This window comes from Rana temporaria, chromosome 1, assembly GCF_905171775.1.
Source record: "Rana temporaria chromosome 1, aRanTem1.1, whole genome shotgun sequence".
Taxonomy (NCBI): Eukaryota; Metazoa; Chordata; class Amphibia; order Anura; family Ranidae; genus Rana; species Rana temporaria.
This window is the reverse complement of record NC_053489.1, coordinates 667,332,113-667,353,857: the sequence shown is the minus strand read 5'-3', so window position 1 is coordinate 667,353,857 and position 21,745 is coordinate 667,332,113. Positions and strand designations below refer to the sequence as shown.

The 21,745-nt window shown below is 47.0% G+C and overlaps 1 protein-coding gene across 1 annotated transcript in view; it reads right to left on the bottom strand.

Annotated features, from left to right (window-relative positions):
• HSPA12B (heat shock protein family A (Hsp70) member 12B) overlaps positions 1 to 21,745 on the bottom strand; it is a 118,212-nt gene that overhangs the window by 9,531 nt on the left and 86,936 nt on the right. Inside the window, 4 exon segments of the mRNA XM_040335577.1 lie at positions 497 to 600; positions 8,973 to 9,231; positions 11,435 to 11,539; positions 18,746 to 18,832. Of these exon segments, the coding sequence (XP_040191511.1) occupies positions 497 to 600; positions 8,973 to 9,231; positions 11,435 to 11,539; positions 18,746 to 18,832 (555 nt within the window).

The window sequence follows — 21,745 nt, the reverse complement described above, 5'->3', positions numbered from 1 at the left end:
TTACAACACACCTTGGGTGGAAAAGAAGATACAAGTGTGGGGGTGGCATTCTTTACTTCTCTCCATTTAGGAAGATCACAGCAAATTAAGAAGATTTGATTGTTTTCTATGCACAATATTGGGACTATTTTTATTTTTCTTCCCTAACACAGTGAACTCTAGTGTTTGTGTCCATTCATGTTGCAGAGGAACCTGCAAATGTATGCACTTTTTTTGGATATTTATCTTTTATATATTTTTTTCCTTAACACAGTGAATTTGTTCACCTATGTTACAGAGTTGTTTGCAAATGTATTTATTTAAATTTTTAATGATGCACACCTTTGTGGTAATTGTTAATCACATCAATATGTGTGTGGTTTAGCGCCCTCTATCTTTCACCTTCAACGTTCACAATTCAGTATTGTTTTATGAGGAGCAGCTTTTTTTTGTAATTTTATATTTAAATTTTTTCATTTGGCGCGGAATTTTCATCTTTTCTCCAATATGACCATACCTATGTGCTGGACGATCTGCTGGATGGTAGGCTGGAAGAGTTCGTTCATAGCTTCGGGGGACATTCGCAGCATCCCCTGTGATGACCACGTCACGAAATGCACGCTACGGCAAAGACACAAATATCTGATTATTGCATGACAGAGATTAAACATAAATTGTATCCTAGAATTAGGAGGACCGGTCTGTAAGCTGGTGCTTACCGAGGTATTTCTGTGTTGGTTGTGTTCAGTACTTTTAGGGTTTCATTATATTTTCCGCTCTGTAAATTGCCCTGCGTATTTGAGGGTTGCCCAGCAGAAGTGGTGCTGTACGGTAGGTAAAGGGTTAACACTGCTGGTCAGCTTTTCCTGGGCTTTTCTGAATAGTACCGCCCTCTGCTGAACATACATAGTTACCAACTGTCCCTGATTGGGAGCAATGTCCCTCTTTCCCCCTCATTTCCCTCATTTTGGTCTGACCTACCGTATTTATCGGCGTACACCGCACACTATTTTGCCCTGAAAATTTAGGGCAAAATCGTGGGTGCGCAGTATACGCCGATACCCGCTTTCCCGCCACAAGTTGAAATACTGCGCCGGCATATACCGAGCGCAGTACACTCGTGTATCTTCGGGCAGTCTGTGCACTTCTCGCGCTGACGTCCTGAGAGTACAGGACGTCAGCGCGAGAGTTGCCGAGCCTGCCCGACTATACACGAGTGTACTGCGCTCGGTATATGTCGGCGCAGTATTCAAACTCGGCGCGGGAAACAAGCGGGGAGGACGCGAGGACGCCGCAGAAGGACGCCGGACCCGACGAAGAGGACACCCAAAGCCGCAGACGGACCCCGGACCCGACGAAGAGGACCCCCGGAAGCCTCAGAAGGACCCGTACCCGACGAAGAGGACACGCGAAGGCGCAGACGGACGCTGGACCCGACGAGGCCGCCGATATGACATTTACGTTACGCGGCCGCAAGTTTTACGGGCAAGTGCTTGATTCACAAAGCACTTGCCTGTAAAGTTGCGGCGGCGTAGCGTATAAGGGGCCGGCGTAAGCGCGCGTAATTCAAATGATCCCGTAGGGGGCGTGGATCATTTAAATTAGGCGCGTTCCCGAGCCGAACGTACTGCGCATGCGCCGTCCCTAAAATTTCCCGACGTGCATTGCGGTAAATGACGTCGCAAGGACGTCTTTGGCTTCGACGTGAACGTAAATGGCGTCCAGCGCCATTCACGGACGACTTACGCAAACAACGTAAAATTTGAAAATCGCGGAACGACGTCCATACTTACCATTGGCTGCGCCTCCTAATAGCAGGAGCAGCCTTACGACGAAACCGACTTACGCAAACGACGTAAAAAAATACCGCCGGGCGTACGTACGTTTGTGAATCGGCGTAAGTATGCAATTTGCATACTCTACGCTGACAACTACGGGAGCGTCACCTAGCGGCCAGCGTCAGAATGCACCCTAAGATACAACGGCGTAAGAGACTTATACCAGTCGTATCTTAGGCTACAGTCGGCGTATCTTGCTTTCTGAATACAGAAAGTAGATACGCCGTCGCAACTTAGCAATTACGCGGCGTATCTACGGATACGCCGGCGTAATTGCTCTCTGAATCTACCTCAGTGTCTCCGCCGCCATTACTGAAGGCTGAGGGGGAACAAATTAGAGGCAACCATTTTCCAGAAGACCACAGACGAGTTATGAACAAGAAGAAAGTCTGCCGAGTGGCTACAATAGAAATTGAGCAGCGGCATCGCCCACTGGCATATGGGAAGTGGTTAATATACACTTGGGGCCAGATTCAGATACATTATCCTTTCTATCGGCGGGCATAGCGTATCTCAGATACACTACGCCGCCGTAACTTAGGGCGCAAGTTCCGTATTCAGAAAGAACTTGCGCCCTAAGTTACGGCGGCGTAGTGTAAATGTGTCGGCGTAAGCCCGCCTAATTCAAATTTGGCTGGTAGTGGGCGTGTTTTATGTTAAACTATCATGACCCCACGTAATTGACGCTGTGTTCGAACGGCGCATGCGCCGTCCGTGGACGTATCCCAGCGCGCATGCTCGAAATCACGTCGCAAATAGTCAATGCTTTCGACGTGAACGTAACTTACGTACAGCCCCATTCACGGACAACTTACGCAAACGACGTAAAATACGACGCTGTTCGTACGTTTCCGACGTCCATACCTAATATGACTTACCCCTGCTTTATGAGGGGTAACTTTACACCGGAAAAAGCCTTACGTAAACGACGTAAAAAAATGCGCCGGGTTTACGTACGTTTGTGAATCGGCGTATCTACCTAATTTGCATATTCCTTGCGTAAATCTACAGAAGCGCCACCTAGCGGCCAGCGTAAATATGCAACTAAGATACGACGGCGTAAGAGGCTTACGCCAGTCGGATCTTAGCAAAATTCCGGCGTGTCTTGTTTTCTAAATACAGAAAAAAGATATGCCGGCGCATCCTAGACGTTACGCGGCGTATCAATAGATACGCCAGCGTAACTTCTTTCTGAATCCGGGCCTTGGGATTTAATTTTTTATACCAAAGACATGTAATATATATATATATACGCAGTTTTTTGCTGACAAGCCAGGGTTCATTTAGTTTTAAATGTATACGTAATATATATATATATATATAATTACATATGCAATTAAAACTAAATGAACCCTGGCTTGTCAGCAAAAAACTGCGTATATATATATATATATATATATATTACATGTCTTTGGTATAAAAAAATAAATCCCAAGTGTATATTAACCACTTCCCATATGCCCACAGCCCCAATTTATATTTTTACACAATATAAATAAATTATATATATATACATACACACACTAAGCAGGGCAGTGGGTGGGCAAATGATGCACCAAAAAAAAAATAGAAAACCAGTTGATAAAACTTACCCTGGCTTGTCACTATATATATATACTGTATATTGACAAGCCAGGCTAAATTTCGACAATTGGTTGGCTATTTATTTATTTTTTAATGCATCATTTGGCTGCCTGAAGACACTCGCCTGCCGCTATCCAGGATAGTCCGCTGCTTCTAATGGAAAGAAAGGCCGAGGGGGGGCGGAGTGCAGTTGTGGATCACTCCGCCGGCGCCTGCGGGACCTGCAGCTGCCGGAACTATAGAAGCTGCATCGGCAAATGCGGCTCTCTGCTGGGTTACTCCGCAAGCTGTGGTCCCTCCCTGCTAAATCCTCCCACTTGCAGGCACAGCTGTTTTTCCCGGCAGGACCCCAGGCAGTGTTGGTGACAGGGACATGTTGCAGGCACAAAAAAAAAAAGCACAGGGAGGATTACGGTGTGCCTGTGCTAAGTAGCAAGTGCCGCCACCCGCGGGGGGGGGGGGGGGGGGCTTCTATGTTAGTGCGGGGGGCGGCCGCGAAAGCCGAGGAGTCGCCGCAGGAGCGGCTCCGCCCCTTCACCCACTGCCGCCCCGAGGCCTGGCCTCGGTGGCCTTGTGGGAAATCCGGCCCTGACAGTGAGGCATGTTGATGGCACAGTGAGGCATGTAATGGGCACAGTGAGATTTGAAAAAGATGACTAAAGCCTGTTCCTGTCAGTGGGCCAGATTCACAAAAGAGATACGACGGCATATCTCCTGATACGCCGTCGTATCTCTGAGATACGATTGTCGTATCTATGCGGCTGATTCATAGAATCAGTTACGCATAGATAGCCCTAAGATCCGACAGGTGTAATTGACTTACACCGTCGGATCTTAGGATGCAATTCTAGGCCGGCCGTTAGGTGGCGATTATATTGCGGTCGGCGTAGAATATGCAAATGACTAGTTACACCGATTCACGAACGTACGCTTTACCCGTCGCTCTAAATTTACGTTGTTTCCGTCGAGATACGCCGCGTAAAACTAAGGCTGCCCTCTAGGTGGCCTAGCCAATGTTAAGTATGGCCGTCGTTCCCGCGTCGAAATTTTAAAATTCACGTCGTTTGCGTAAGTCGTCTGTGAATGGCGCTGGACGCCATTTACATTAACGTCGAAACCAATGACGTCCTTGCGACGTCATTTAGCGCAATGCACGTCGGGTAATTTTACGGACGGAGCATGCGCAGTACGTTCGGCGCGGGAACGCGCCCAATTTAAATGGTGCCCGCCCCATTTGAATTAGGCGGGTTTGCGCCGAGCGGATTTACGTTACACCGCCGCAAGTTTACAGGTAAGTGCTTTGTGAATCAGGCACTTACGCTGTAAACTTGCATCGGTGTAACGTAAATGGGATACGTTACGCCGCCGCTGAGTAACGTATTTGTCTGTGGATCTGGCCCAGTGTTTTTTCCTGTCAGCGGGTGTTCTGGCTACCCCTCAGCTTCCAGACAGACTAGTAGGAAGCGGGTCGTCTTATACGCCGAGTATATCCCAAAACCAAAATTTTAGCTGGAAAATTAGGGGGTCGTCTTATACGCCGGCAAATACGGTAATGTGCTTCCTGTATGCAGTAGGAATACGGATCATAGTCACTGACCGCTGGGTTGGTGGAGACCAGTACAAGCTCTTCAGTACCAGCTCAGAAATGCTGCACAAGTTTTTCACTTCTGAATGTAGGCCCCTCTTTAAATTGAATTTAATTAGGATTTTCATTAATACACATATGTGATACGCACATACAGAACTGCTCTAATCCTGGTTACGGTGGCCCCTGGGATATAACGCTGTGACCGATGGGCTCCTGAACTGACAGTGAAGTCATCACAGACGACTCAGAAATCACCTTGTCAATAGCGATTGCAGGAATGATGTGCGGTCATCCGACGCGGCGAGAGTGAAAAACGACCGCTCCCCGTGGACACTCTGCCAGCACTGAGTGATTGCAGAGGAGGTAGGAACTGAATTCTCATTACTCATAGATCGATAATTAGAGTGATCTATTTACAAGAGATGCTGGGTGTCAGCCAATATAGGTAAATTACTTTGGAAGGGATGCACTCTATGAGGATAGGTTCACTTCACCAATGTGATTGGACTAAATTCCTACAAAGCCAAACAAGTTACCTGATTAGGGAAGAGTCCCATTGTATTGTGCATGCAGAATTAAAAAAAGAGGAGCTGATGAAATTGCGGACTCCAAACTGTTTGTGGACACCTGACCATCACACCAATTATATAACCACCTCTCCAAATGTTCGAGCCCAAGTGTTTCCAGTGAAGGGCACTATTAATGCTACAGTACAAAGACATTTTAGACAATTGTGCTTTTCCAACCTTGCGGTAACAGTTTGGGGAAGGTCCTTTTCTGTTCCATCAACCGATATCAACCCTACTGTACACAGAGCCCTGACCTCAACTCTACAGTACACAGAGCCCTGACCTCAACTCTACTGTACACATAGCCCTGACCTCAACTCTACTGTACACAGAGCCCTGACCTCAACTCTACTGTACACAGAGCCCTGATCCCAACACAGAGCCCTGATTCCCACCCTACTAGACACAGAGTCCTGACCTCAGCCTTACTAAAAAAAAAAAGAGCCCTGACCTCAACCCTATTGGACACAGAGCCCTGACCTCGTCCCTACTGACCACAGAGCCCTGACCCCAACACTACTGGACACAGAGTCCTGATCCCAACACTACTGGACAGAGTCCTGATCCCAACACTACTGGACACAGAGCCCTGACCTCAACCCTACTGAACACAGAGCCCTGACCTCAACCCTATAGAACATAGAGCCCTGACCTCAACCCAAATTGACTCAGAGCACTGATCCCAACACTACTGAACACAAAGCCCTGACCTCAACACTACTGAACAAAGAGTCCCGACCTCATCCCTACTGAACATAGAGCCCTGACCTCAACCCTACTGAACACAGAGCCCTGACCTCAACTCTACTGTACACAGAGCCCTGACCTCAACCCTACTGTACACAGAGCCCTGACCTCAACTCTACTGTACACAGAGCCCTGACCTACACTCTACTGAACACAGAGCCCTGACCTCAACTCTCCTGTACACAGAGCCCTGACCTCAACTCTACTTTACACAGAGCCCTGACCTCAACTCTACTGAACACAGAGCCCTGACCTCAACCCTACTGAACACAGAGCCCTGATCCCAACACAGAGCCCTGATTCCCACCCTACTAGACACAGAGCCCTAACCTCAGCCTTACTAAAAAAAAAAGAGCCCTGACCTCAACCCTATTGGACACAGAGCCCTGACCTCGTCCCTACTGACCACAGAGCCCTGACCCCAACCCTACTGGACACAGAGTCCTGATCCCAACACTACTGGATAGAGTCCTGATCCCAACACTACTGAACACAGAGCCCTGACCTCAACCCTACTGAACACAAAGCCCTGACCTCAACCCTACTGAACACAAAGCCCTGACCTCAACCCTACTGAACACAAATCCCTGACCTCAACCCTATAGAACATAGAGCCCTGACCTCAACCCAAATTGACACAGAGCACTGATCCCAACACTACTGAACACAGAGCCCTGACCTCAACCCTACCGAACACAAAGCCCTGACCTCAACACTACTGAACACAGAGTCCCAGACCTTAACCCTACTGAACACAGAGCCCTGACCTCAACCCTACTGAACACAGAGCCCTGACCTCAACCCTACTGAACACAGAGCCCTGACCCCAACCCTACTGAACACAGAGCCCTGACCTCAACCCTACTGAACACAGAGCCCTGACCTCATCCCTACTGAACACAGAGCCCTGACCTCAACCCTACTGAACGCAGAGCCCTGACCTCAACCCTCCTGAACGCAGAGCCCTCACCTCAACACTAATGAACACCTTTCGGATGAACTAAAATGCCAACTTGGAGCCAGGTCTTCTCATCCAACATCAGTACCTGACCTCACAAATGTTCTTTAGGCTGGGAAAAAAAATCTCTCATATACCTTCCGAACTCTTGTGAATAGCCTTCCCAGAAGATTGGAGGCTGTTATATCCATAGAGGTTGAGGAAACTCCATAGTAATGGTCATGATTTTGGAATGGGGTGTCCAACAAGCTCATAATGTCTATATATGGCTCGTTTTTTAAACCATAATTAAAGGGACACTAAAGGTTCCTTTTTTTTTTTTAAAGCGGAGGTTCACCCAAAAAAATAATTTTTAATTAGGATGCATTAAGGTGAAAAAACACGAACCTTTACAGCCCCTTTAAATACAGAAATATCAGGCAGCTGAAGTTTTAAGCATATCTTAAAAAGGTGAGCTGAGCACCACCTAGTGGTAACTAACTTGAATTGCAGAAACAGACAAAACTTCAACTGCTAAACTTCAATTTAATTTCTGAGGTTTGGGGGAAATGGGCCATGGTTTGATCAGCTTCTGCTGTTTATGACCCCTGTACAGCAGTGAAAGCTACTGTTGTCACCAATCTGAGTTTCTACATATTCATATATGTTGTAATATTAATATATATATATGTGTAGGTATGTATGACACAGTATATTGTATTGCATTACCGTATTGACCAGGAATTCAGTTGAACTGTCCAAGCCAGCTGAATTCTAACATATCAAAGGTACAGAAGACCCCTAGATGTGTTAATCTTATGCAAGACTACCTAGGTGTGTGTGTGAGGTATGGCCCGTTAACCTCAAAGGTTATATTGTTTACATACGTTAGGAAGTATTTATTGATGGTAATTAGACTTGAGGGGGTATTCATTCATGGGAAACATTTGGTTGGGGTCATTATCTGTCACTCTGAAAGACAGGATGTAGATCAAAGACGGCCAATCAAATTGCTCAGCTATTCAGTGGATAGGGAATATAACCCTGGAGGTAAGTTTTGTCACTCAGAATATTCTCTGTGTATTCTCTGGGTATGGCACAGGTCTAGAGCTGATCTAGTCAGATGGGACTTTGAATTACTCTGTTGGATTTGTATCATCTGTTGAATTTGGACTTTATTCTGTATTGGAAGTCAAATAAATGCACTCTCTGGAGAGCCTGGTGTGTTGCTGCGGAACAACATAATTTATAGTCATCATACTAACACCTAAATATCAATTATCTAACTGGACTACACTATACATTGATATCACTACAATATGAAGAGTCCACTAGAGCAGTGTTTCCCAACTCCAGTCCTCAAGGCACACCAACAGGTCATGTTTTCAGGCTTTCCATTATTTTGCACAGGTGATTTGATCAGTTTCACTGCCTTAGTAATTACCACAGCCGTTTCATCTGAGGGAAATCCTGAAAACATGACCTGTTGGGGTGCCCCGAGGACTGGAGTTGAAAAACACTACACTAGAGGGCACTCCACATAGTAGATTTGTGGTTTGGTACCTCTAAGGACATACGTAAAAAACCAAACCAGTGACAAAAATAGTCCAACTGACTACGACTGAATGCTCCCCCCTTCATCAGTCATTGAGCTTTTCCATACTACACAAAGCACAGATCATTTTTGGAGCGACTCTTTAAAATGACACAAGCTTATCTTCCTGAATTACCTGCTCTTCCGGAGAGCCGTCTCCACGTTATGCCCCTTGTGTCTGCGGTAGAAGTCGATGAAGGAGAAGGGGAGAGAGATGTTCAAGTGGTTGGACCTCTGCGGGGCGGCAGTCCTCTTCCGGGCCTCAAATGCGATCATCAGATCCACCCAGGCGGCTGGGCGCTTCACCTTGAAGGTCTGGATGAAATCTTCGCTGAATATCTTGCACAGCATCTTCTCAAAGGCGAGGTCAACCCCAACAGATCCGTATGGACCCCCTTCAAGGACAGAACATGGCCAAAGGTCAGGAGGGGTTATATTGAGAATTATATTTAATACAGTGGAACCTCGGATTACGAGGACAATCCATTCCAGGAGAATGCTCGTAATCCAAAGCACTCGTATATCAAAGCCAGTTTCCCTATTGAAGACGAAAATAATTAGTTCCGCATTAGCTACAATGGCATGCAACACCGCATGCGGCTAGAGGCGGGGGCGCCGGAGAGCCTCGGAAACGGCCGAAAAGGCCCGAGGACACCTCGGCTGACCTTGGCAAACCCCGGAAAGACTTTATTCCCGAGATTTGCCAAGGCCAGCTGTGCTGTCCTCTAGCCTTTCTGTGCATTTCCGAACGGCGCCCCCCCACCTCAGGCCAAAAGCGGTACTGCACACTGCTTTGGCCCGAATCCTGCTCGTTTTGCGAGACAACACTCGCAAACCGAGTTACACATTTTTTAAATACAGTGCTCGTATTGCGAAACGTTTGTTAATCGGGTTACTCGCAATCTGAGGTTCCACTGGGTACACTGGGGACACTGGGGACTAAATCCGGCCATGTTTAGCCCATGGCCATATTTACTATATATAAAAGTTCAACTCTATCCAAAACGTTTTGAATATTGAATGGAAGGGTTGGAATCTTTTTCAGGTTTTAGCTTCTGTCTGTGACCCCCCATTTGACAGATTTTGCTTCACTTCTTGTCCATGTGACACCTATACAAGAACTGGAAGGAGCATGGGGACAGGAAGGTAAAAGCAAAAGTTGGAAGCAGAGGCATAACTAGAACATTCAGGGCCCCAGTCCAAGGAACTATGAAGGGCTCCCCTAATTGCCAGGGTACTTTCCATCGGTCCAAGGTCCTTTCCATCTTTCCCAGGATCCTTTCCTCTGGTCCTGGGGCCAGTCCCTCCGAGCCTGGGGGCCCATCCCACCCTTGACACCCGTCACGGGGCCCTTTCACATGTTCTGCAGAAGGCCACCTTCCTGCTGTCTTGGGGCCCCCCCCACAGTGCTGGAACGCCAGTGCCCGGTCACATGGGCAACCTCTGTGACCCTGCTAGCTCCTCCACTGATTTGAAGCTCTTCCATACTCTACTAAAAACATATTTTTTGTTTGTCTGTGTCCCCATTGGAGATATTTTATATTACTTCCTGTCCTGAGAGGAAGTGAGGTGGCAATAAAGACCTGACGAGGGCTCCAACACTTACCTGCTCTATGCAGAACAACGATTTGGCTAAAATTGGGCTTTCAAATAAATTAAATTAAATATCTCTTTCCTCCATTAGGGGTTCTCTCTTAAATCTGAAATGCTATCTGTGTCCCTACAAAGGAAATGTCTCTTTATTTTATATTCTTATAATCCTGATATTGTTTAGTCATGTGACCATTCTATAAATGGGTCAGAGCCATGGATAACCTGCTAGTGACATTGTGCTTCTCAGTGGGGTAAGTTGTAGTTCTGGTGTTCACCAGCGGGTGTCTCCAAGCAGTTTCCAGTAATTAGTCTACACCTGATGCCAGCTGCTGGGAGGGTATTTAGTCCCTTCTCTAATATTACACTTTACATCAGTGTTTTGCTTTGCTTTGCTAGCCAGCTACTGTGTGCTGTTTATCCTGCTCCAGATCTTTCTCTCACCCTGCATCCTGAACTCTGCTGCCATATTTATGCTCCCCTTGTTCCTGATACCAGTCCTGGATCCTCCCTCCTCCGTTCATCTCTGGTATTATCCTGTTTATCCGTGTATCTCATTTTGTATATAGTTAGTTTGTTGGTTAGGATTTCTGTTACATAGTTAGGTTGCGTTTTAGGTATTTTGTTACAGTATATGGTTATGGTTCACTTGTATCCTCACGTATGCTGTGTTTGGATGTCTTTTGTAGTACTTTTAATAAATATACTTTCTTATTCAGTGGAACCTCGGATTACGAGCATTATCCGTTCCAGGAGAATGTTCGTAATCCATAGTACTCTCATATAAAAGTGAGTTTCCCCATTGAAGTCAATAGAAAAGAAAATAATTAGTTCCGCATTGACTTCAATGGCATGCAATACCACATGTGGCCAGAGGTGGTTGGCGCCGGAGAGCCTCGGTAACAGCCGGAAAGGCCCGAGGACAGCTCGGCTGGACCCGGTTAACCTTGGAAAGGCTCGGAAACTACATTCTCCTCTATTCCCTCTGATGCTACAAACCGGTCTCACCTGATGCTTTGTAGAGCTCCTTCAATGTCCCCTCTGGCTGCTCGATCTGATGTACTGTGAGGTCCACCGTACCTCCACCGCAGTCCACAACAATGTAGCGATCTCCTAGACGGGGAACAAAGAGAGAAAAGTCTGGGCTGATGATAAAGAGAACCTACAATTACTCCTCAACTGGTGGTACCATGACCAACTAGAGAGATGGAACCAGCACACCAAGTTCCAGTCCTGCTGGAGTTCCATTGGACCAACTTGACGCTTGTAGGTCACCTTAAGCCTCATACTCGCGATCGGACTTCCATCGGACTTTTCCGTGGATTTTGGTCCCAAGGGCTTTGGCCGTGAACTTGTTCTGCATACACACGGCAGAAGTTTTTCAGCCAACTTTCACCAAATCACGTGGTTTTTCAACTCTTTATCGCCACCCTTTGGGCAACTTCTGCTATTGTTGTCTGAACCTTGGTTCTGAGCATGCGTGTTTGGACTTTGGACTTTAGTCCGATGCACTTGTGTACACACGATCGGATGATCCTCCATCGGACATTTGTTGCCGAAAAGTTTGAGAGCATTCACAGCAAGCATTTGTTTCGGCAACAAATGTCCGATGGAGGCTAATCCGATCGTGTGTACACAAGTCCATCGGACTAAAACAATAGCAGAAGTTGTCCTAAAGCAGGGTTTGACAAATTTGCTTGGAATCTAGGAGCCAGCTAAAAAAGTTAGGCGCCAGAAAACGCGCCCCGTCCCGCCAAGCTCGTGCGCAGAAGCCAACGCATACGTGAGTAGCGCCCGCATATGTAAACGGTATTCAAACCACACATGTGAGGTATCACTGCGATTGGTAGAGCGAGAGCAATAATTCTAGCCCTAGACCTCCTCTGCAACTCAAAACATGTAACCAGTAGAATTTTTTAAACGTCGCCTATGGAGATTTTAAAGGGTAAAAGTTTTTCGCCATTCCACGAGCGGACGCAATTTTGAAGCGTGACATGTTGGGTATCAATTTACTAGGCGTAACATTATCTTTCATAATATAAAAAAAACATTAGGCTAACTTTACTGTTGTCTTATTTTTTAATTTAAAAAAAAGTGTATTTTTTCCCCCAAAAAGTGCGCTTGTAAGACCGCTGCGTAAATACGGTGTGACAGAAAGTATTGCAATGACCGTCATTTTATTCTCTAGGGTGTTAGAATTAAAAAAAAAAAAATTATATATATATATATATATATATATATATATATATATATATATATATATAGCCAGATTCACGTAAATCGGCGCATGTTTAAGCGAGCGCAGCTCATTCGCGCTACGCCAATGTAAAATAGAGAGGCAAGGCCAGTATTCACAAAGCACTTGCTCCCTAAGTTACATCGGTGTAGCGAAAATGGCCCGGCGTAACCCCGCCTAATTCAAATTAGGCAGGTAGTGGGCGTGCTACATGTAAAGTAACCGTGACCCCATGTAAATGAAGGCCCTTGGTACGGCGCATACGCGCGCATGCTCAGAATCAAATCGCAAATACTCAATTCTTTTCGCCGTGAACGTAACCTACGCCCAGCCCCATTCACGTACGCTTACGCAAACGACGTAAAATACGACGGCTGTTCCGTCGTCCATGCCTTGCATGGGCTGCGCCACCTATAGAGGTGTTTTATCTTTACGTAAACGGCGTAGCTTACTGCGACGGGCGTACGTACGTTTCGTGAATCGGCGTATCTTGCTCATTTACATATTCGACTCGTTAATCCACGTACACGCCCCTAGCGGCCAGTGTAAATATGCAGCCAAGATACGACGGCGTAGGAGACTTACGTCGGTCGTATCTTGGCAACAGTGAGGCGTATCTCAGTTTAAGAATGCGCGCAAAGATACAACGGCGCTCATTCGGACTTACGACGGCGTATCTATTGATACGCCGTCGTAAGTCTCTCTGAATCTGGCTAATAATGTTTGGGGGGTTCCAATTAGAGGGAAGGAGATGGCAGTGAAAACAGTGAAAAACACATTAGAACTGCTGTTTTACTTGTAATGCCAATGGCCACCACAAGATGGTGCCAGATCAGAAAAGAAAGCTTAGGCCTGCAGAAGGCCGCAAAGCCGCGGCCTCAATTACCGGCGGGCGACGGCCGGTAATTAAGGGCGCAGCTTTGCGGCCTTCTGCAGGCCTAAGCTTTCCCGGGCGCCAGAAACGTTAGAAACTGATGGAAGGGGGTAACAAAGGGCCCCACGAGGTGCTAGCAAAATATACCCGTTCCTTATTAAAGTTCATGAAGCCACGGAAGAACACCTTAAATCGTTTTTTTTCCTTTATTCCAAGTTGGTTCTCTTCCCACATCCCATAATGCAATGCGTGCTTTTATTACCAGGACTTGCATTCTGAGAGGGCGGGAAGGCTGACAATGGTCTTAACAACTCACTACTTTGTATTGGTATTGATAAAAGAGATTTGTAAATGAACCACTAGAGGGAGCAACAACAGCTTCTGAAATATCAGCCACTGAAGGGGTGCATGGTTCTTAATAAGGAACTTCCGTATGTCCACCCCCCCCCCTTCTTTTTTACCCAACTTATCTTTAACCACTTAAGCCCCGGACCAATATGCTGCTAAATGCCCAAAGGCGTTTTTACAATTCGGCACTGCGTCGCTTTAACAGACAATTGCGCGGTCGTGCGACGTGGCTCCCAAACAAAATTGGCGTCCTTTTCTCCCCACAAATAGAGCTTTCTTTTGGTGGTATTTGATCACCTCGGCGGTTTTTATTTTTTTGCGCTATAAACAAAAATAGTGCGACAATTTTGAAAAAAATTCAATATTTTTTACTTTTTGCTATAATAAATATCCCCCAAAAATATATATAAAATTTTTTTTTTTCCTCAGTTTAGGCCGATACGTATTCTTCTACCTATTTTTGGTAAAAAAAATCGCAATAAGCGTTTATCGGTTGGTTTGCGCAAAATTTATAGCATTTACAAAATAGGGGATAGTTTTATTTATTTATTTTTTTACTACTGGTCAGCGATTTTTTTTGTGACTGCGACATTATGGCGGACACTTCGGACAATTTTGACACATTTTTGGGACCATTGTCATTTTCACAGCAAAAAATGCATTTAAAATGCATTCTTTATTGTGAAAATGACAGTTGCAGTTTGGGAGTTAACCACAGGGGGCGCTGCAGGAGTTAGGGTTCACCTAGTGTGTGTTTACAACTGTAGGGGGGTGTGGCTGTAGGTGTGACGTCATCGATCGAGTCTCCCTAATAAAAGGGATCACTCGATCGATGCAGCCGCCACAGTGAAGCACGGGGAAGCTGTGTTTACATACGGCTCTCCCCGTTCTTCAGCTCTGGGGAGCGATTGCGACGGAGCGGCTAGAAACGAATAGCCGCGCCCCCGTCCCGGATCGCTCCCCGCGGGTTTCCGACCGCCGCATGTAGCGCGGGGGGGGGGGTTGGGGTCCCGATCGGACCCCCGACCCACGTCTAGGCAGGGACGTACAGGTACGCCAATGTGCCTGTCCGTGCCATTCTGTCGAAGTACATATACATGCGGCGGTCCGGAAGTGGTTAATACCATGTTGTCCTTAACCACTTCCGCACCGCTGCACGCCAATATACGGCGGCACTTCGAAGAGGGATATCTCTGTTATGGCAGCAGCTAGCTACCATAACCCAGGTTTCCTCCTCTTCAGGCGGTGGTCTGGTTTACGATAATGGTGGTCTCTGCGGCGAATTTCCCGCAAGTTCACCGTTATCGGCGGAGGTAGAGGCCCCCCCCCCCTCCCGTGTCCTCCGCCGCTTACTGGAGCCGTCGGTAGCGGTAGATTTTTTTTTATTGCATTGTAGTGTAAATATGAGATTTTAGGTATTTTTGACCCCCAGATCTCATATTTAGGAGGACCTGTCATGCTGTTTTTTATTACAAGGATTTAGGATTTTAGTTGAGATGAACGGTCTGGTAACAGGTTCTCTTTAAACGTTGTGCAATGTGTTTTAGGTCCTCCATGGTCTCTAGTGTGCCGGTCAGGAGGAGACCTGGACGGCGCGATCCCCTCCCCTGCACAGGAAATACAACATTTTAATTTTAGCTCCGAACCCTCAGCTCCGTATCCTGCTCCACCCGCTCATCTACCAACAGCGACGTCACCACGTCCCACCCGGGGGTCATAAAACACTCGGCCAACTTCTCCTCGTCCAACCTCATCTGACCTGCCAAGGGGATCCTCCACTGCCAATGTCAGAGACGGGGATTTTACTGACATCTAATTGGTCTATAACCCGGGGGGCTCCAGACTTTTCATCCTTTATTACAAATATTCACCGGCCAAAAAAAAATCAGTTATTAGAAATTCAGTGAATATAAAGTGAGATATAAGAACTTCACCAACAATCCAGAGAGATTCCACATAAACCTGAGGCCATCAGAGCCCCCCCCCTTACTTCAGGGAACCAATCAGAGCCCCCCCTTACATCAAAGCCCCCCTTACATTAGAGGCCCGATAAGAGTCCCCCCCTTACTTCAGAACCCCTCTTACATCAGGGTACCAATCAGAACCCCCCCTTACATCAGAACACCCCTCATATGAGACCCCCTGATATCAGAGTTGCCCCTTACATCGGAACCCCCCCCCTTACATGAGAAACTCCCCTTATATTAGAGTTCCCCTTTAGAGTCCTTCTAACATTAGGGGCACCTCCCCCTCACATCAGAGTTTTCTCTTACATCAGAGTCCCCCTTACATCAAAGTCCCCCTTACATCAGGGTACCAATCAGAACCTCCCCCTTACATCAGAGGCCCCTTATATCGGAACCCCCCTCATATGAGACCCCCTGATATCAGAGTTGCCCCTTACATCGGAACCCCCCCCTTACATGAGAAACTCCCCTTATATTAGAGTTCCCCTTTAGAGTCCTTCTAACATTAGGGACACCCCCCCCCCTCACATCAGAGTTTTCTCTTACATCAGAGTCCCTCTAACATCAGAGCCGCCCCCCCCCCCCCCCCATCAGAGTTTTCTCTTACATCAGAGCCACTCTTACATCAGAGCCGCCCCCCCCCCATCAGAGTTTTCTCTTACATCAGAGCCGCCCCCCCCCCATCAGAGTTTTCTCTTACATCAGAGCCCCCCCCCCCATACATCAGAATTCCCCCCTACACCAGAGTTTTCTCTTACATCAGAGTCTCTCTAACATCAGAGCCCCCCTCATACATCAGAACCCCCCTCACATCAGAGTTTCCTCTTACATCAGAGCTCCCCCTTCCCATCCATACATCAGAAACCGCCAACCTACATCAGAGTTTTCTCTTACATCAGAATCCCCCCCCCCCCCCCCCACCCACATCAGAGTTTTCTCCTACATCAGAGTCCCTCTAACATCAGAGGCCCCCCTAATACATCAGAACCCCCCCACACATCAGAGTCCCTCTAATGCCTTGTACACACAATCGGAATTTCCGATGAAAAAAGTCTGTGTGGGCCCCATCAGACTTTTTTCCCGTCAGAGTTTAGAAATGGAACATGTTTTATTTTGTTCCAATGGAATAAAATCCTATCGGACATTCCGATCGTCTGCATGGAACTCCGACGGAGAAAAAAACACGCATGCTCAGAATCAAGTCGACGCATGCTCGGAAACATTGAACTTAATTTTTCTCGGCTCGTCTTAGTGTTGTACGTCACCGCGTTTTGGACGGTCAGAATTTGGTGTGACAGTGTGTATGCAAGACAGCTTGAGCGGAATTCCGACGGAAAATTCCCATCGGAAATTCCAATCGTGTGTACGGGCCTTACATCAGAGCCCTCCCCCTTACATCAGAGCCCTCCCCCTTACATCAGAGCCCTCCCCCTTACATCAGAGCCCTCCCCCTTACATCAGAGCCCCCCCTTACATCAGAGCCCTCCCCCTTACATCAGAGCCCTCCCCCTTACATCAGAGCCCTCCCCCTTACATCAGAGCCCTCCCCCTTACATCAGAGCCCTTCCCCTTACATCAGAGCCCCCCCCTTACATCAGAGCCCTCCCCCTTACATCAGAGCCCCCCCCTTACATCAGAGCCCTCCCCCTTACATCAGAGCCCCCCCCCCTTACATCAGAGCCACCCCCCCTTACATCAGAGCCACCCCCCCTTACATCTGAATTTTCTCTTACATCAGAATCCTCCCTTACATCAAACCCACTTCTTACATCAGAATCTTCCCCTTGCATCAGAGTGCCCCCCCTTACATCAGAGTGCCCCCCCTTACATCAGAGTGCCCCCCTTACATCAGAGTGCCCCCCCTTACATCAGAGTGTCCCCCCTTACATCAGAGTGCCCCCCCTTACATCAGAATCCTCCCTTACATCAGAATCCTCCCTTACATCAGAATCCTCCCTTACATCAAACCCACTTCTTACATCAGAGTGCCCCCCTTACACCAGAGTGCCCCCCTTACATCAAACCCACTTCTTACATCAGAGTGCCCCCCTTACACCAGAGTGCCCCCCTTACATCAAACCCACTTCTTACATCAGAGTGCCCCCCCTTACATCAGAGTGCCCCCCTTACATCAGAGTGCCCCTTCTTACATCAGAATCCTCCCTTACATCAAACCCACTTCTTACATCAGAGTGCCCCCCCTTACATCAGAGTGCCCCCCTTACATCAGAGTGCCCCCCTTTACATCAGAATCCTCCATTACATCAAACCCACTTCTTACATCAGAGTGCCCCCCCTTACATCAGAGTGCCCCCCCTTACATCAGAATCCTCCCTTACATCAAACCCACTTCTTACATCAGAATCTTCCCCTTACATCAGAGTGCCCCCCCCCCCCCCACTTACACCAGAGTGCCCTTTTTCATGGGAGTTCCCCCTTACATCAGCATCTTCCCCCGCATCAGGGCCCCCCCTTACATTAGAAAAATTTTGAGCACCAGCCGCCACTGGGTCTAATACTGCTTTGACCTGTTCTCTCCTTTCATTAAAATTGTATTTTCCTGGCACCAACATGGCAGCATACATGGATTGGTTAAGACTGTTGGCGCTATATAAAACCTGTATAATAATAATAATAATAATAATAATAATAATAATAATAATTGGTGCCAGGAAAGGCAAATTACGGTAAGTATTTGATACAATTTTCATTTTTTTCCCCCCATCATTAACTATCTGCTGCCATCTAGAGGGCAACTGTGATAGCATTCACTATCAATGCTGGCCACTAGATGGCAGCAGATCATTCGCTCTCTCCAAGTATTTTCAAAAGTAAATCCCGAAAGCTTCAAAAAAGTGAAAAAAAAATAAAAATAATAAAAAATGAGCCCTTACCTGTCTGCATCTCGGACCACAGCTCCCCCATGCCTGTCTCCACCAGGAATGTCCGACTGTGGCGGGATCTCCGCAGCTGCTCTCTCGCTGGGGAGAAGAAGATTTTTTTTATTTTTATGTATTTTCTTGGATGTAGCAATAACACTTTTTTTTTATTATTAACAATCAGCTCCAGACATATCCTGTATTTACATTTTGGAACGTTGTGTGGATTAGAACCTCTGTCGTGTTTTTTTTATTTGTATTTATTACGGTCTGAGTCACTATTGGGAAGATAATTCCCATACAGGGGCACTACCACTAGGGGGCCCCCATCAGCCTCAGTAAAACCAGGGACCCCATAATCTCCTATTGCCCCCATGAGTTGTCAGTCCACCCCCCTGTTCCCATATAACCTCCACCTTTTTCTTTGGGAAACAGATGTGGGACCCTTGTCCCCCCCCCCCCCCAACTCCTCTTTTAACCACTTTAGCCCCGGACCATTATGCAGCTAAAGGACCAGGCCCCTTTCTTCATCGCTTTAACTGACAATTGCGCGGTCGTGCGACGTGGCTCCCGAACAAAATTGGCGTCCTTTCCCCCCCCCACAAATAGAGCTTTCTTTTGGTGGTATTTGATCACCTCTGCGGTTTTGAATTTTTTGCGCTAAAAACAAAAAAAGAGTGACAATTTTGAAAAAAAAAACAATGGCCCGGATTCAGAGAGAATTTACGCCGGCGTATCCATAGATACGCCGCGTAAATTCAAATCTGCGCCGGCGTATCTTCTTTCTGTATTCAGAAAGCAAGATACGCCGACATTAGCCTAAGATACGACTGGCGTAAGTCTCTTACGCCGTCGTATCTTAGGGTGCATTCTCACGCTGGCCGCTAGGTGGCGCTTCCGTCGTTTTCGGCGTAGAGTATGCAAATTACCTAGTTACGCCGATTCACAAACGTACGTGCGCCCGGCGGTAGATTTTTACATCGTTTGCGTAATGCTTTTTCGGCGTAACGTTGCTCCTGCTATTAGGAGGCGCAGTCAATGTTAAGTATGGACGTCGTTCCCACTTCGAAATTTGAATTTTTTTACGTTGTTTGCGTAAGTCGTTCGCGAATAGGGCTGGACGTAATTTACGTTCACGTCAAAACCAATACGCCGTTGCGGCGTACTTGAGAGCAATGCACATTGTGATATGTACACGGACGGCGCATGCGCCATTCGTAAAACACGTCAATCACGTCAGGTCATCAAACATTAGCATAAAACACGCCCCCCCCTTCCACATTTGAATTACGCGGGCCCCATTTACGCTACGCCGCCGCAACTGATGGAGCAAGTGCTTTGTGAATACTGCACTTGCTCATGTAAGTTGCGTCGGCGTAGCGTAAATACAATACGCTGCGCCGCCGTAACTAGGCGCGCAGGTACCTGAATCTGCCCCAATATTTTTTACTTTTTGCTGTAATAAATATCCCCCAAATATATATATATATATATATATATATATATATAAAAAAAAAAATCCTCAGTTTAGGCCGATATGTATTCTTCTACCTATTTCTGGTAAAAAAAAAAATCGCAATAAGCGTTTATTGATCGGTTTGCGCAAAAGTTATAGCGTCTACAAAATAGGGGATAGTTTTATGGCATTTTTATTAATATATATATTTTTTTTAACTACTAATGGCGGCGATCAGCGATTTTTATCGCGACTGCGACATTATGGCGGACGCTTTGGAAACCTTTGGCGCTATTTTGGGGCCATTGTCATTTATACAGCGAACAGTGCTATAAAAATGCACTGATTACTGTGAAAATGACACTGGCATTGAAGGGGTTAACCTGTAGGGGGAGCTGTAGGGGTTAAGTGTGTCCTAAGGGAGTGATTCTAACTGTGGGGGGGGGCGTGGCTGTGCGTGTGACATCACTGATCGTCGTTCCCTATGACAGGGAACAGACGATCAGTGGTAGTCACACTAGGAAGAACGGGGAAGGTTTGTTTACACTCACCTCTCTCCGTTCTTCCTCTCTGTGACCCGATCGCGGGACACCGGCGGCGATTGTGTCCGCTGTTCCCGCGGGGACGGTCACGGAGAAGAGGACCGGGTCGCGAGCGCACCGCCACGGCTGGGATCCTAAAGGGGACGTACCTGTACGCCCTTGTGCCCAGCCGTGCCATTTTGCCGACGTATATCGTCGTGCGGCGGTCCTCAAGCGGTTAAAGTGACGCTAAACCCAGGAGCTTTCACTATAGTTTGTTACGTTCCGTTCGTTTGGATGCGACATTCGTAACTTCGGATAAATTCGTATTGGTTACGTTCACTAACCGCCAAATTCGAAAGGAAATTCCAATACCTATACTTTAATAGTTTAGTAATAGTTAAGTTATTATTAGTTAGTTATTTTAGATTTTTCAAATTTTCTGGTTTTTGAATTTTTCGGATTTTAGTTCCTTTGAACTTCTCAGATTTTTCGAATTTTAGAATTTCGGAATTTTTAGAATTTACGAATTTTTGGATTTCAGAATTTCCGTATATTCTGAAAAATTCGTTAAACAGGTTTTCGCTAAATTTGGATATTTCCGAATTAACTAATTTGTCGAAATTGGTTAACCGGTTCCCGACCACCGCATGTAGATATACGTCGGCAGAATGGCACGTACAGGCACATTGGCGTACCTGTACGTCCCCGCCTTTTCGTGGGTCAGGGGTCCGATCGGGACCCCCCATACATGCGGCGGTCGGAGACCCGCGGGGAGCGATCCGGGACGACGGCGCGGCTATTCGTTTATAGCCACTCTCCGTCGCGATCGCTCCCCGGAGCTGAAGAACGGGGAGAGTCGTGTGTAAACACGGCTTCCCCGTGCTTCACTGTGGCGCTGCATCGATCGAGTGATCCCTTATATAAGGGAGACTCGATCGATGACGTCATTCCTACAGCCACACCCCCCTACAGTTGTAAACACTGTTAAATGCCGGAGGCACGGGGAAGAGGGATGACAGAGATAGAACAGAGGAC